The following is a 13,006-nucleotide window of genomic DNA, read 5'->3' on the forward strand; positions in this document are numbered from 1 at the left end:
CTTCGGTTTGGGTTTGGTTCCTACTGAGATTCGATAGGATACCGATAACTCAAGATTTATATATATATATATTAGTTATTTTGGGATAATTCAAATATATTTGTAGCATTTTGGGTATTTTTAAGTTGCGAGATTTTGATATTATTTTGGATTTCAGATGTACAAATTTTTTTTTTCCGGATAGTTAGAGATATTTTCGAGTCTTCAAGTATATATTTGGGTATTAGAATACATTCAAGTACTTCACATATTGCAAGTCTGAACTAAACCATATCAAAATATTTTGGGGGTATCATACGAATGTTATTCAAAACTCGACCCAAACCAAAACCGATATAAACCAACCAGAAACCGAATTGAAACACTGGCACATCTTATTTTGTTTGTTAAACTATAAATATCATATAAATAATGAAAAGTTTTTACAAAGTAGAAACCTAGTTTCTGAACCATCCCGACAAAGAGAAATAAAAACAATATGAAGCAAAGTAACAAGGTTATCTTAGCTACAAAGGCATGAGAAGACTGGAAGCCTTTCCTGGATCTTCTCGCCGAGATAATGTTACAAACCTCCCTGTCAATCCCTCTATCACTGGCACGTCTTAAATAGATTCAAAACAACCCGAACCAACCGAGTGACTCAAACGCCCAAACCTGTTCCAAACTGCAAGGCCAGCTTAATACAATTTACATTTCAGTTTTTTCTTTTAGCTGAGGGGAGGCATATGCAATTGCAAGCTACATCATGAGGATCAAATGTTAAACCGGGTAGTACCAACAATCACTAAACCGCGGTTGATTGAACCAGCCAAGTCCGATCTGAATTAGGAAAACCAAAGTTGACTCCAACATTATAAATAATTGACTTTTTTTCAGGGACCCACTTAAATATTAGATTCCTTCTTCTTCTTCTTCATCGTCATCATCAATATCATATCTCTTCTTCTACGAAACAACAATCGTAAAACAAAAGCGTCGAGATCTTTTCCCCCAAATTCAAATAAAACCCTAATCCTCTGTTTCGGGAATTCGATCTGAATCGATTTCAACATGGGCAACACAGACAAGCTGATGAATCAGATATTCGATCTCAAGTTCACGTCGAAGTCTCTGCAGAGGCAGTCAAGGAAGTGCGAGAAGGAAGAGAAGGCGGAGAAACTCAAGGTGAAGAAGGCGATCGAGAAGGGGAACATGGATGGTGCTCGGATCTACGCCGAGAACGCCATTCGCAAACGCAGCGAGCAGATGAACTACCTCCGCCTCGCTTCTCGCCTCGACGCCGTTGTTGCCCGCTTAGACACTCAGGCCAAGATGGCCACCATCACCAAATCCATGACTAACATCGTCAAGTCCCTCGAGTCTTCCCTCGCCACAGGTATATTCATTCCATCGTTCTATAGGAGCTTTTGTATGCTGATGTAGTTCTAATCGTTAATTTGGAGTTTATGCTTATTGGGTAGAGAGAAAGGTTTTGTTTTTATGGAAACACATAAGAAAGGTGCATCCTTTAGTCTCTGTTGCATACTTCTTCTTATAAGAGGAAGCTTTGTGCTGTATACAACTTTGTGTTCTTATCATTTAATGATCGGTTTTGAGTATTGGCTCTATGCCTGTTGATGTGCTGCTAATCATTGATCAGGGTATAGTTTATGCGTGTTTGTTAAGTTTTAGACTTTAGTTCATTTTAGGGTAATGTGGACTTTGCAGCATTCCTATTGGCTAGAGAGAGGTTTTGTTTTTATGGAAGCACACAAGAAAGGTTCATCCTTTAGTCTTAATTGCATACTTCTTCTCATAAGAGGAAGCTATCATGAACGGAATAGCAAGTAGATTTCATTGAGTTGTGTACAAGTTCTTGTCATTTAATGATCGGTTTTGAGTATTGATTCTCTGCCTGTTGATGTGCTGCTAATCTTTGATTAGGGTTTAGTTTATGCGTATTCGTCAAGGTTTAGTTATGACATCTTAGGCTAATGTTGAGCTGCATGATTCTATTTGGGTAGAGAGAAAGGTTTTGTTTTTATGGAAAGGTGCATACTTTAGTCTCGGTTGCATACTTCTTCTCATAAGAGGACACTAGCATGAAAGGTAGATGTCAGAACTTTGGGTTCTTATCTGTTTTATTGTTTCTATTACCAGGCAATCTACAGAAGATGTCAGAGACGATGGATTCATTTGAGAAGCAGTTTGTGAATATGGAGGTCCAAGCTGAGTTCATGGAGAACGCCATGGCTGGTTCTACATCCTTGTCCACTCCAGAAGGCGACGTCAACAACCTGATGCAGCAGGTAGCAGATGATTACGGTCTTGAAGTCTCTGTTGGACTGCCTCAGGCTGCTGGCCATGCCATTCCTACTGCAACAGAGGAGAAAGTTGATGAGGATGATTTGTCCAGGAGGCTTGCAGAGCTCAAGGCCAGAGGTTGAACCATGCTTGGACTATCTGCCACTTAGGACGAGTTCCTTATCGAAATATTACAGCTATTATCTGCGAACATTGACGCATTTGTGTATATTGCTCACTTTGAGACATGCTTTGTTTACTAACTTTATATAAAACCTTCGTGTGTGCTTTGTTTTTATCATTTCAATGATATGAGTTTGTGCAACAAAAAAGTAACATCCTTATTCGCAGAGTTCAGTGTTACATCTATACATAAATATTCTATTCTATGTAGAAGGCCTTGTCATGCAACCATTCTTGTGAACCAGTGAATCTTCTTTCGAAGCTTATGGATCACCTTGGTTGATTTAGGGCGTGAGAGATGGAAGCCGATGGAATCAAGGTACCAGCCGCTTCTACCGTTCATGCCAACAATGCGACCTCCGTTTACTGAGAAACTGAAAGGTGTTCCTTGTTCAACTCCGTAAGGTCCATACACCTGTTTATTGCTCTTGAAGGTCATTGATCTGATCACAGGAGTACCACTGTGCACTACTGGACAGTAGTAACCACTCACGCCGATCAGATACTCTTCTGGGTATTGCAGCTTTATCTGAATATAAATACGGTTCATGTTAAAGAAACCAAAATCTAAGAGATAAATGTACAGAAACTGAGAGAGGAACATTACCTCTGTTGTTTTGTTGCCTCCCTGGCCTCCATGCTTCTCTGATCTCACAGCTTTACCATTCTTATCGTAGACCAGAGAGATGGAGTCAATGCAGTGATCATATACAAGCTTGATTTCACGCACACCATGATAGATCCCGTCGTCCCAAGCGGTTCCTCCATTTCCTCCCCAGGGTCCAACGAACACACTCAGATTCTTATCACCCTGCTGTTGTTGATCCATGTGTCCCAGAGAGTGCCTACAGTGTATTGAAAAAGGCATTCGCCTCAGGCCTCCGATTAATATGATTGTTTTTAGGGCTCCAAAATTTAAAATAATTTCTAGTATAGTGGTTTAGACTTATTTAAAAAAAAAACATTTCAACGAAAATTAATTAATTCATTTTTTGAATTTATGTATTTTTTTTCTATATGACATAATATAACATATTTACGTTATAAAATTATTCTTTTACAGTATTAGACTTGTGTATTTGATGAAAATAATATATCATATTAGAAAATTATTTTCATTACAGTTGTAAATAAATTTATTTTTAAAACTTGCCTTAAGCCCCAAAAACTCTTCGCACTACATTGTGTCCGTCCTGTTCAATTGACAGCTTACTTTTACAAACTTCTTCTTTGCTACAGCAGAAGCGTTTTGGAATTCAAATAGGTTGCAGATTGATACATAACAAGAGTTGAGTCTTTGGTTTTTGCAACAACACATATAAAGAGGGCAAACGATGAAGACTGGGAAGCTTCACGGAAATATATTGGATTCCAAGACAGCACTATGTGAGGGTGATAGGTTTATGTCTGATTGTGCTATCATCCTTTACCGAAGGAACTGGAACGATTCCAGAAAACTTCAAGAAGAAACATTTAAGGAACATATTCCAAAAGTGTTCATCATAGTGCCAAAAGAAGACGAGAAGAATATTGCCTCTTGTTTTCACGTTACCATGTTTTAAATTTGCTCTAGTATGTTCATTTAAGAGAAACATAACTACTCTGAGCAAGATCCGCTATTGGTCATTACATCTCAGTCCTGCTGACTATTACATCAATCAACGAGAGGAGTCCAATGAAAACAATGAACAAAAGAATATACAAACAGTAGTAGCACCTAATAGAGAGCTAGAGTTGAACATACAGCAAAAGAATCAGCAAAGTAATCCAGAAAATGCCATCAAGCTCATCTGAAAAATTAGTATCTCATTCTCTCTTTCAGCATCTGCAGACCCATGTACCTGAAATTATAGTCATATAGAGAATTGTTTTTACTCTAATTCAAAAAGCATTGGTAACGGTATCAAAGAGTATAAAATTTTTACCTTCCAAGCATCATCAAGGTAGCTTGTGGGTTAGTCCCTGGAGAGATATTGAAGGTTGATCCATCCACGATTCTAAGAGAATCAACACCATTGACTTTGAGATCAGAGTTCACTACTTTCCCAACAACGCAGCCACCATGGTAATGCCAGATAGTGCTCACAGTTCGTCTACAGAAGTCTGCCATCACCAGATCATTAGTTTGGTCCAATGGTAAAGGAACTCCAACGAACCTGAACCTATGGCTCCCAAACCATTCCCTGAACATAAAGTCCTGCATAGCTCGGCTCCTGAGTATTTCACCAATCTTCCTAGTCCCATTAACACATCTCTCCAGATCCTGTGGATCACTGAAGTAGTTGAACCTAACAACTGGGTTTATCCTCACATCCGTTGAAGCCAACCTTAGCGAACCAACAGACACCGGACCAAGGATCTTCTCCATTATAGTTGTCACAGGGACATACAAAGGAGAAGCTGGAGCTCTGATGAAAACAGAATGCAGAGGAGACGCAAACGGGATCACATTGGACGCAGCTTCCAGAAAAGCACCGTCCTCAGTAACACCCACCACTTGTATCAACGAGTTCTCCATCGGAACCGGAGGAACAATGGAGATACCATTCCTCGGGTTATCATACACAAACCCTCCCACATGAGGCTGGTCAATAGCCACAGGGATCCCCCAAGTCGAAAGGTAGCTCCTTGGACCAATCCCACTAAGAAGCATCAACTGCGGACTACCGAGCGAACCAGCTGACAGTATCACCTCTCCTCTGTCCCGTATCATCGCGTGATGGTAACGCCCCAGCTGATCACGGTACACAACTCCAATAGCTGAGACATTAGAACCAGAGTCACTTATCAAAACTCTCTCCACAGTAGCGTAAACAGCAACTCTAATATTGGAGCTTCTTGCGTATCTAAGAAGATCAGCAGAGCTGTGTCTCCTCCCGGAACGATCAAACGTGGACCCTCCGATCTTAGTCCCAACCTTATGCTCCAGCGTGAAGCCGTTAAAGGGATGCACACCAACCTCAAGCAACACGTCTCTAATCGCAGACTGCCACGTCCTAAGCTGAGGTCTAAACACAATAGCTCTCTCCACCCACTCGTAAGACTGATTCACACTCACCAAATCCCAATCGAGACATGAGTTCTCAAAGAACTGTCTATCAGCTCTGCTGTAGAACCCAGCGTTGATCGCGCTGCTTCCGCCGAGAACACGGCCTCTCGCGTTGGGAACTCCTTCCTCGGAGACGAAGGACTGAGCCGGAGAGTCGAAGCTGTTGACGTCTGTGAGAGTCGTCAAGAAACCGTCGTGTGTCATCGCGTTAGGTCTGGTGTACGGAACGCCGCCGCGTTCGAGGAGAAGGACGCGGAAGGATTGGGAGAGCGTGGCGGCGAGTGGACATCCCGCCGTTCCTCCGCCGACGATTATCTAGTCGTAGTAATCCTCCGACGCGAAATCGGTTGCGTTCGTCACGAATCGCATGAAATTGGAATCTGCAAACGTAAGATGCAAACTATCGATGATCGCTATCTATAAGAATCTAATTACGTCGATGTTCAAGCATAAGCAAAGATTTTCCGGGAAAATTCTGGGGAAACTTACGTCGATTAGTGCGTGGTCTTGCGTTAAAGAGAGGAACTGATCCAAGAAGAAGAAGAAGCACCGCGTAGAGAAGATAATAGTCCATCAGCTTACTCATTTCTTGCTCTTCAGTTCTTCTCAGAGGAGAAAGAAAATTAAAATTTTCCCGGGAAAGAGAGATTTTTTTGTCAGTTACAAGTTATAAAAGAGACTCGTAGTTATGAGTGATTATTGAGTCTTTCTCGGCTCACGAACTCTTCGGTGTATCTACAATATAAAATAACACATCGTGGATCAAGTGGAGATCAACGGTTATCAAGAGGAGTAATCATGAACCCAACCGCACTGGATCAACGATTTTAAATGCTTTTAAAACGCAGCCGTTTTGTCTTCTGGTTTAATGACTGCTAATCAAATTCCGGTTTAATCCGGTATAAAAGTGCTTTTTACTGGGTGTTTCTCAGCTTTCGAACTCATCGGTGTATCTACGATATAAAAGGAAGACATCGATGTTAGATGAAGAAGAGATCAACGGTTAGAAAGAGAACTTATCATGAACACAACCGCAGTAGATAATAACGGCTAGGCTTAGGGATGTTATTGTATGTTACTGCTAACTAAAAGCAAGGCAACTCGACCCATAATTCTAATATGGGCCTAACTAAGGCCCGTTACTTGAAGCCGTATTTTTCGAAATCGACCCGTTATTTAATATAACAGTCGGGAATTTTTCGAGTCTTGTCGGAGATGAAGATAGGGGCGGTTCGGGAGTGTTGGCTTGTGCGAACTCCGGTAACTCCTCCGGCGGTTCACGGCTTAATTCGCCGGAATGAAAAGCCACATCAGCTCGGGTTTCCTCTCTCGAAGAGTGAGCTAAGCTCTTCACTTTTCATTTATAATGTTTTGAACTTTTGTGTCAGTTTAGTAGTTGATTGTAGAAGATAAAGTTCAGTTTTTTTCTTGCAAATATTTACAGTTTCGTTTTGGGTTTCGTCTTGTTGGGTTTCTAGAAGAGAGATGTGTCTGATAAAAAGGATTTGGATTTTTTGCCAGGGTTGTCTCGGGGTGTGGTTGTGGCGGTTCAGGGAGGGAGAGGATATGAGTCTCCATGGGATGAGAAACCTTATGAAACTCTTCCTACTGGGAAAAAGGTTTACGTTGATGAATCTGATGTTGTAACGTTTCTTGATCCACCCAAGGAGTTGATTCCATTGGACCCTACTTCATATAACCCAGCCGCTTATCTCTGGTTAGTCTGCTTGTGGTTGATTTAGTCTAAGCTGAAGGCTTTGCATACCTAAAGTAGCCACTACACAACAAAACTGATAGTTATATTACATAGAATGGGATTTGATTAGATGTATGCTGCAGCTTCAGTTTACTGATGGCTGCCATGGATTGTTTTAGTTAATATCTGGATAGCTAATGAATAAGGATATATGATGTTGTATATCTCAAAGCAAGAGGACTAAATGACTTTATCAGCTAAAGTTATGTTACCTCTAAGCAAGTGTTAGATCTCATTTGGCATCTTGTGAAACAATAAGATAACTATTTGATAGAGCTGATACTGATGCACAGGAAAAAGATTGAAGACATCCCTGAAGAGAGGCGCCACCGCTTGCTGCAATTTATAGAGCCAAGGTTATTCTTGCTGGAATCTGATCTCTATATATAGCTTTTTTGAGTCATGTGGTTGTCATACGTCTCTTTGAAAAGATTGCATGGAATGAATGAATACTTAAATGCATTTCTTTCATGAGAGCTATGTGTATGCAGGCTTATATCAAGAGCGTGGGAAATAGCAGGCGCTCGTTATGAAGATTCAAAATTAGCTAAAATGACTGCATCAAAGTTGTTCTCTACTGGAGGAGATGCGGAAATTTCACTTGAATACTTTAACTGCCGAACAAGTAACGGTAATAATAATCCATTTTTAGGTCTGGTTCTCCACAAATAAAAAATGGTTTTGTATGTTTTTGACAGCTCCTAAGATATTCTTCTCTTATTGCTTAGGTCCACTAATCATATCATGGATAAGATCCTTCAAGATGGTAAGTGAGGACTGATATCACTTCCATGCCTATTTCATTCAGCAGCATCTATCTCTCTTGACATAGTTTATATGTTTTACTTGGTAGGCTGTGTTTTCCTCCAACAACGGCCAAATCTATGGGCGTGTTTGTGGTGAGTGACTCCTTATCCAATTAATGATTTTCTCAAAATATACATGTTCCCATTTTCAGTTGCTAGGAGTTTATTGCCAACACAGGTATATAGTTCACTTGATGTGAAAATCTAATTAACGATGGGCAGACCATGGAGGAGCTTATCTTTGGAACTGATGTTGTTTAGATTTTTCTGAGATTTACAAATTTGTTTGTATCTTTATGACTGTTTTAATTGCAAGTCACCATTGCTATATATATATGTTTTAAGTAATATCTCTAGAAATAACATTATGCAGGTGGACCGATAGTCTCAACCCTTGCGAATGCTTTCAGCCCGCTTTACTTTGAGGTCACAGAAGCTATGGAAGTTATGGCCACAGAAGAACCCTGCGACATTGCCTGCAGATTTGGTGATGGGCTTCTTGCCATTGAAGATTACCCACAAGGGTTCCCTCGACCAGGTAAAGATTCATTGCTTAGATTAGCTTTTTTTTTTCTTGCACACACATTGTATCTCAACTCATAGGTTCATATATTTATGCTTTGGTTGACTTAATGTTGCAGCCAAGCATCCGTATCCGTTCAACGACAGTGTTGTCATATACATACGGCATATAGGTCCAGGTGTATGCGTAGGGCAGGCATGGCAAGAAGGTAAAGAAGTGCAGCAAGTTCCTCAAAGATTATGCTCAGACATTCTTATGGTGAAACAGTAAAATTGAATTTTACGGAGGCTATTTTTTTTTTTTTTGAATTTTAGATGGCAAAACTGTTTCATGTTAACTTGTATAAGAAGCTTTATCTTTGCGGTATAAAAGCAGAGGAGTTACAACATAGCTTATAGGACTTGATCATTGATCATGAGAACACTCGTCTTTCCTTGCATTACAAGTCATCATCAAAGTTCATGCAATCTAGTCTGGGAACGTTAAGAACACCTTTTAACTTGATTTTTTTTAGCAGAAAAAATATAAAAAACTTTTTTAACTTGATTCTGAATAACTGTTGAAGCTGTTATATGGTTCTATTAAGTTGTAAATCATAGAAGCATATTATAATATTGAACGAAACATTACAAAAACACATACGAGATCATAGTTATAGCAGGCGATCAAAATACACATCCCTAAACATCATACGGAAAACACATACGAAATCAAAATCATAGTTATAGGCGATCGAAATAATACAGATACGTAAACACCTGCAAAGAAGGTCTCATACCTCTCAGATCTGAAGCGCCAGCTGGAAGCAAGCGGCTGCCTCCACAGAAGCTTGACGGACTTGATTAAGGCTGAGGTTCCTGCAGCCCCAGTCCGACTTCGTGATAGCGGCATCTGACAGAAAGTTGAACTCCAAACAGCTGGAGAAGATCTCAGTGCTAGAGAGGTTGCAGAGAGCAACACCGTCATCGTCTTCTCCCACACCGTTGCGGAGGTCGATCAGTGAACGCACCTGGAGATCGGAGTTTTGCTGCAGAAGCTTAGCTCCATCGTGTCCGTTCCAGATCCCAGCGAGTGTGACAGATGATAGTAACCAAGTACTCTAAATTTCATAAACTTTTTGAATCTTTATATAAAATGCACAAAGAAAGAACACAAATTTTACTGATAAAAACATAATCATTTCTATATCATATACATATAGAAAGTCACTTTAAAAAGTGGAATAAAAACTCTACTAACAAAAATAATAAATAGTCAATTATTTATATATGAAAATATAAATATGTGGAGATAAGACTATATCGGAATATAAGAATTTTTTTTTTCATTGTAATATGAATTACAACAAATGGTATTTATTTGTGGTTTCGTCAAAACGATAATATATATTTTAAATTGATAACGAACATTACATTTTCAAATTTATTGTAGTATTAATTATTTTGATGTACATATCTGATAAATAAATTAAATAAATAATTCCCTTCAATTCCTAGCTAAGGTTACATTTTATAATAATTTTTTTAAAAAATTGTTTTCAAATACAGTTATCATGAAATCTACTAATACTGAATAACATAAATATTTAACAGAATTAGAAAATTATTGAACTGAATAACACTAATTTTTTAAAAAAAATTTAAAGTATTATAGTGGAATTAATGATTTTAAATACATAATCCAGTGACACAAAAATTTAAAAGAATTGATGAAATACATAATTGAATAACAAAGAAATTAATGGGTACTTCAATTCTTTCAATTTTAGTTGAATTTTTAAATTGAATACCTCCATCTTAGTAAAGATAGGTCAAACCCGGAAAAGGAAGAAGAAGGCCAGAAAGACTGCAACACAAGTGAAGTCAAAGTGGTGGGTTGACTAGATGATGGGAAATAGATAGCAAAGACTTTGAGTCAAAGAGAGTCTTTGTCAAATAAAGCAAAATGGAGGAAATAGATAGCAAAGACTAGGATGCACAAGGAGTCTTTGCCAAATAAAGAAACGACGTTGCTTCATTTATAAACGAGAGTTTGTTATTCACAGTGACAGAGCTGGACATTCATTCATATTATAGGGGTCATAATTAATTTATCATAGCTAAAAAGTCATTTCTGAGTTTTGAACTCAAGACACGGGGTCAAAAGAGAAATTCTAACCTGTTTACCACCGCAAAAACATGCAATACATGCCTCTTTTTTCTGTTTTTGTCAATGAAGCTTTAATTTTATATCATATGGGTTCAATTGATCGCCGTATCTCCAAGGTGGCTCCGACACTGGTTATACACTGTTTCTTTATGCTTAATATTGTTTGTTCGTCATGAGACTTTCCTCCCTTGATAATCATGAGATGCTAGGGCTTCTCTAATGAAAAATATTTGTGTTCATTCCATGTGTTGAATTTTCAAATTCACCTCACATTTTATCACTAATCAAAATGCCATGTAAAATTAATAAAAATATTAAATTATAAAAAGGCAAAATAGCTGAAAAAGGAACCACGCCGACGTTAATGCCGATAGTAAGAGTTTAAGATTTTGTTGCCAGCGTTAACATAACGTCGATGTCATTCTTTTTCCAGTTATTTTGCTTTTTTCTTTTAGTTTTAATATGTTTTTTATTAATTACACATAACTTTTGATTGTTAATAAGAGGTGATGTGAATTTGAAAGTTCAATCCATGCAAGTCATATTCAACATAAAGATATGCTTGCAAGGGCCTTTAAACTATCCAAATCTCAACACAGTTAAAGTTACCTTGGAAAAAGAATCAGGCTTTTTTGACTTTCATTTCAACCCAAGTTAGGATGTTAAAGAAGAAGAGCCATTTGCTCAAAGCCAACTGCATTAGTCATGCAGTGGTCTTGTCTAAAGTCATGTCCTTTTCTATTATTTTCTGAAGTCATGTCTTTTTGAAAGAAAGAAATAACATTCTTGTTTCTTGTCTGATAGTAGTAGCTAATTAATCATGTGTTCTCTAAGACAATGACTAGTTTTGGTCACACGTTCAACTTCAATCTTAGTCTCTTTGTTAACTACTTGTAGTTCCAATTGTAACCAGAAAATTAATTTTGTTCGGATAAGGCTTGACACTAAACAAAGCGTTACTTAGTCCCTAGAAGGGTGATCAGCAAACAAATTAATGAAAGCATGCATAAAGCAGCAGTTATTTACTGCATGCATTGGTACTTAATTAACTCATTTAATTTTTACCATTATCATTATTCATTATCATTGATTATATGACCATACATGATTACATTCGTATCCACTTATAATTACACACACACATACGGTACAGAAAAGTAAGATTTTCCTCCTTGTACAACAATAATTAGACATAGACAAAGAGAACAATATTGCAATCACGATGAGATCGAGATGATAGGAGAGTGTTGGATCAAGACTCAAGAGAACCAGTTAACGAGTTCCTCCGCGTGGCTACGAGCCGGAGGAGGCACATCTTGCATCACCTTCTCTTGTCCCTTTGGATAGTAGATTCCCGTGACTTCATGTGGGACCCAACTACTTTCTGACGACGACGAAATCTCTCTGGCGACGGAGAAACCTCTCATCGTCTTCATCTCAGCCTCTTGGACGCTGGCACCATCAATCTTCACCGTCTCCCTCACTATGTCGTGTGACGCGCTCTTCTTGTGAATAGATTTCCTAAGCAATGGTCTATAAATATGTATAATTGCATGTGTAACATATAAGTTACATAATAGAAAGTAATCGTAACTTTCACGATCATGCATTATCAATATATATGGCATGCAAGTAGGTAAGAGTAAGACTTACTTGACGAACATGGTGTTCATCGTTTGGGCACCACGAGACGAGAAGGTGGAAGTCGCCATGTCAATCACTTTGATCTCTTACAATAAATGTGTAATATAATTATAAATGTACAATACGATGTGTGTGTGTTTGTATATTGTGAGAGTTGCATTTATATATACACACATCATCATTAAATGTGAATGGAATTTAACAAGCATATAATAAAAAATAATATTAGAGTGAGATAGAATCCATAATCACATCTCCCAATGTAGATTATGGCCAGAACCATGCCTCTCTTTGGTCATCTCCTCCACGTGGCCTTATCCACGTCTCCTAATTTTGGATTCCTTCCTCTAAGCATACACTGATACACATAACTAGACTTACGTGGCCTTATCCATGTCTTCTAATTTTGGAACCTTCCTCTAAATAGACCCATGCGGTTATTAACCGAAATAGACCTACCAAAACAAATGTTGGTTTTCGGCTAAGTTCGATTTGATCATTAAAAATTTTTAGTCGTCAGTTCGGTTTTTAGTTAATTCGGTTTTCTAAAAAGAATATTAACCAAACTATATTGATTTTAACCAAAACTCCGAATCAAACTAACCAATTTTTTT

At 38.3% G+C, this 13,006-nt stretch overlaps 6 protein-coding genes across 8 annotated transcripts; 2 read left to right on the forward strand and 4 right to left on the reverse strand.

The window, feature by feature from the left end:
• Positions 1–948: 948 nt before the first annotated feature.
• LOC103852821 (ESCRT-related protein CHMP1B) lies at positions 949–2,633 on the forward strand. Its single transcript, XM_033283420.1, has 2 exons — positions 949–1,375; positions 2,140–2,633. Exons 1-2 carry the CDS (start codon positions 1,051–1,053, stop codon positions 2,424–2,426), a joined length of 612 nt encoding a protein of 203 aa, XP_033139311.1. The 5' UTR covers positions 949–1,050; the 3' UTR covers positions 2,427–2,633.
• LOC103852819 (jacalin-related lectin 19) lies at positions 2,567–3,880 on the reverse strand. 3 transcript variants are annotated; one of them, XM_033283412.1, is made up of 3 exons: positions 3,653–3,880; positions 3,074–3,301; positions 2,567–2,995 (listed from the first exon to the last, which is right to left on the reverse strand). In XM_033283412.1, exons 1-3 carry the CDS (start codon positions 3,782–3,784, stop codon positions 2,687–2,689), a joined length of 669 nt encoding a protein of 222 aa, XP_033139303.1. In that variant the 5' UTR covers positions 3,785–3,880; the 3' UTR covers positions 2,567–2,686. The 3 variants fall into 3 exon arrangements, with proteins under 3 accessions (XP_033139303.1, XP_033139300.1, XP_033139308.1); XM_033283409.1 differs by having other exon boundaries at positions 2,567–3,301; XM_033283417.1 differs by having other exon boundaries at positions 2,567–3,301; positions 3,657–3,854.
• Positions 3,881–4,072: 192 nt separating this feature from the next.
• LOC103852822 ((R)-mandelonitrile lyase-like) lies at positions 4,073–6,394 on the reverse strand. Its single transcript, XM_009129719.3, has 3 exons — positions 6,005–6,394; positions 4,392–5,895; positions 4,073–4,307 (listed from the first exon to the last, which is right to left on the reverse strand). Exons 2-3 carry the CDS (start codon positions 5,717–5,719, stop codon positions 4,265–4,267), a joined length of 1,371 nt encoding a protein of 456 aa, XP_009127967.2. The 5' UTR covers positions 5,720–5,895; positions 6,005–6,394; the 3' UTR covers positions 4,073–4,264.
• Positions 6,395–6,625: 231 nt separating this feature from the next.
• LOC103852823 lies at positions 6,626–9,025 on the forward strand. Its single transcript, XM_009129720.3, has 8 exons — positions 6,626–6,851; positions 7,037–7,232; positions 7,565–7,627; positions 7,763–7,902; positions 8,000–8,037; positions 8,125–8,170; positions 8,451–8,615; positions 8,719–9,025. The coding sequence occupies exons 1-8, from the start codon at positions 6,731–6,733 to the stop codon at positions 8,868–8,870; spliced, it is 921 nt and encodes a 306-aa protein (XP_009127968.1). The 5' UTR covers positions 6,626–6,730; the 3' UTR covers positions 8,871–9,025.
• Positions 8,905–10,395, reverse strand: LOC117131947. Its single transcript, XM_033285190.1, has 2 exons — positions 10,390–10,395; positions 8,905–9,699 (listed from the first exon to the last, which is right to left on the reverse strand). Exons 1-2 carry the CDS (start codon positions 10,393–10,395, stop codon positions 9,382–9,384), a joined length of 324 nt encoding a protein of 107 aa, XP_033141081.1. The 3' UTR covers positions 8,905–9,381.
• LOC103852824 lies at positions 8,905–12,740 on the reverse strand. Its single transcript, XM_009129722.3, has 2 exons — positions 12,402–12,740; positions 8,905–12,281 (listed from the first exon to the last, which is right to left on the reverse strand). Exons 1-2 carry the CDS (start codon positions 12,458–12,460, stop codon positions 12,008–12,010), a joined length of 333 nt encoding a protein of 110 aa, XP_009127970.1. The 5' UTR covers positions 12,461–12,740; the 3' UTR covers positions 8,905–12,007.
• Between the last annotated feature and the right edge of the window lie 266 nt (positions 12,741–13,006).

The sequence above is a fragment of the Brassica rapa genome, chromosome A02 (genome assembly GCF_000309985.2).
Source record: "Brassica rapa cultivar Chiifu-401-42 chromosome A02, CAAS_Brap_v3.01, whole genome shotgun sequence".
Classification (NCBI taxonomy): domain Eukaryota; kingdom Viridiplantae; phylum Streptophyta; class Magnoliopsida; order Brassicales; family Brassicaceae; genus Brassica; species Brassica rapa.

Excerpts from the sequence above, each read along its gene's own strand:
- LOC103852822 (XM_009129719.3), bottom strand. The coding sequence starts at position 5,719 with ATGACACACGACGGTTTCTTGACGACTCTCACAGACGTCAACAGCTTC. Across the intron at positions 4,308-4,391 it reads ACCTTGATGATGCTTGGAAG|GTACATGGGTCTGCAGATGC; the intron begins GTAAAAATTTTA and ends CTATAATTTCAG.
- LOC103852824 (XM_009129722.3), bottom strand. The coding sequence starts at position 12,460 with ATGGCGACTTCCACCTTCTCGTCTCGTGGTGCCCAAACGATGAACACC. Across the intron at positions 12,282-12,401 it reads ATGAACACCATGTTCGTCAA|ACCATTGCTTAGGAAATCTA; the intron begins GTAAGTCTTACT and ends ACATATTTATAG.
- LOC103852819 (XM_033283409.1), bottom strand. The coding sequence starts at position 3,784 with ATGTGTTGTTGCAAAAACCAAAGACTCAACTCTTGTTATGTATCAATC. Across the intron at positions 3,302-3,652 it reads GTCAATTGAACAGGACGGAC|GGACACATGGATCAACAACA; the intron begins ACAATGTAGTGC and ends AGGCACTCTCTG.
- LOC103852823 (XM_009129720.3), top strand. The coding sequence starts at position 6,731 with ATGAAGATAGGGGCGGTTCGGGAGTGTTGGCTTGTGCGAACTCCGGTA. Across the intron at positions 8,171-8,450 it reads AATCTATGGGCGTGTTTGTG|GTGGACCGATAGTCTCAACC; the intron begins GTGAGTGACTCC and ends AACATTATGCAG. Across the intron at positions 8,616-8,718 it reads ACAAGGGTTCCCTCGACCAG|CCAAGCATCCGTATCCGTTC; the intron begins GTAAAGATTCAT and ends TTAATGTTGCAG.
- LOC103852821 (XM_033283420.1), top strand. The coding sequence starts at position 1,051 with ATGGGCAACACAGACAAGCTGATGAATCAGATATTCGATCTCAAGTTC. Across the intron at positions 1,376-2,139 it reads CGAGTCTTCCCTCGCCACAG|GCAATCTACAGAAGATGTCA; the intron begins GTATATTCATTC and ends TTCTATTACCAG.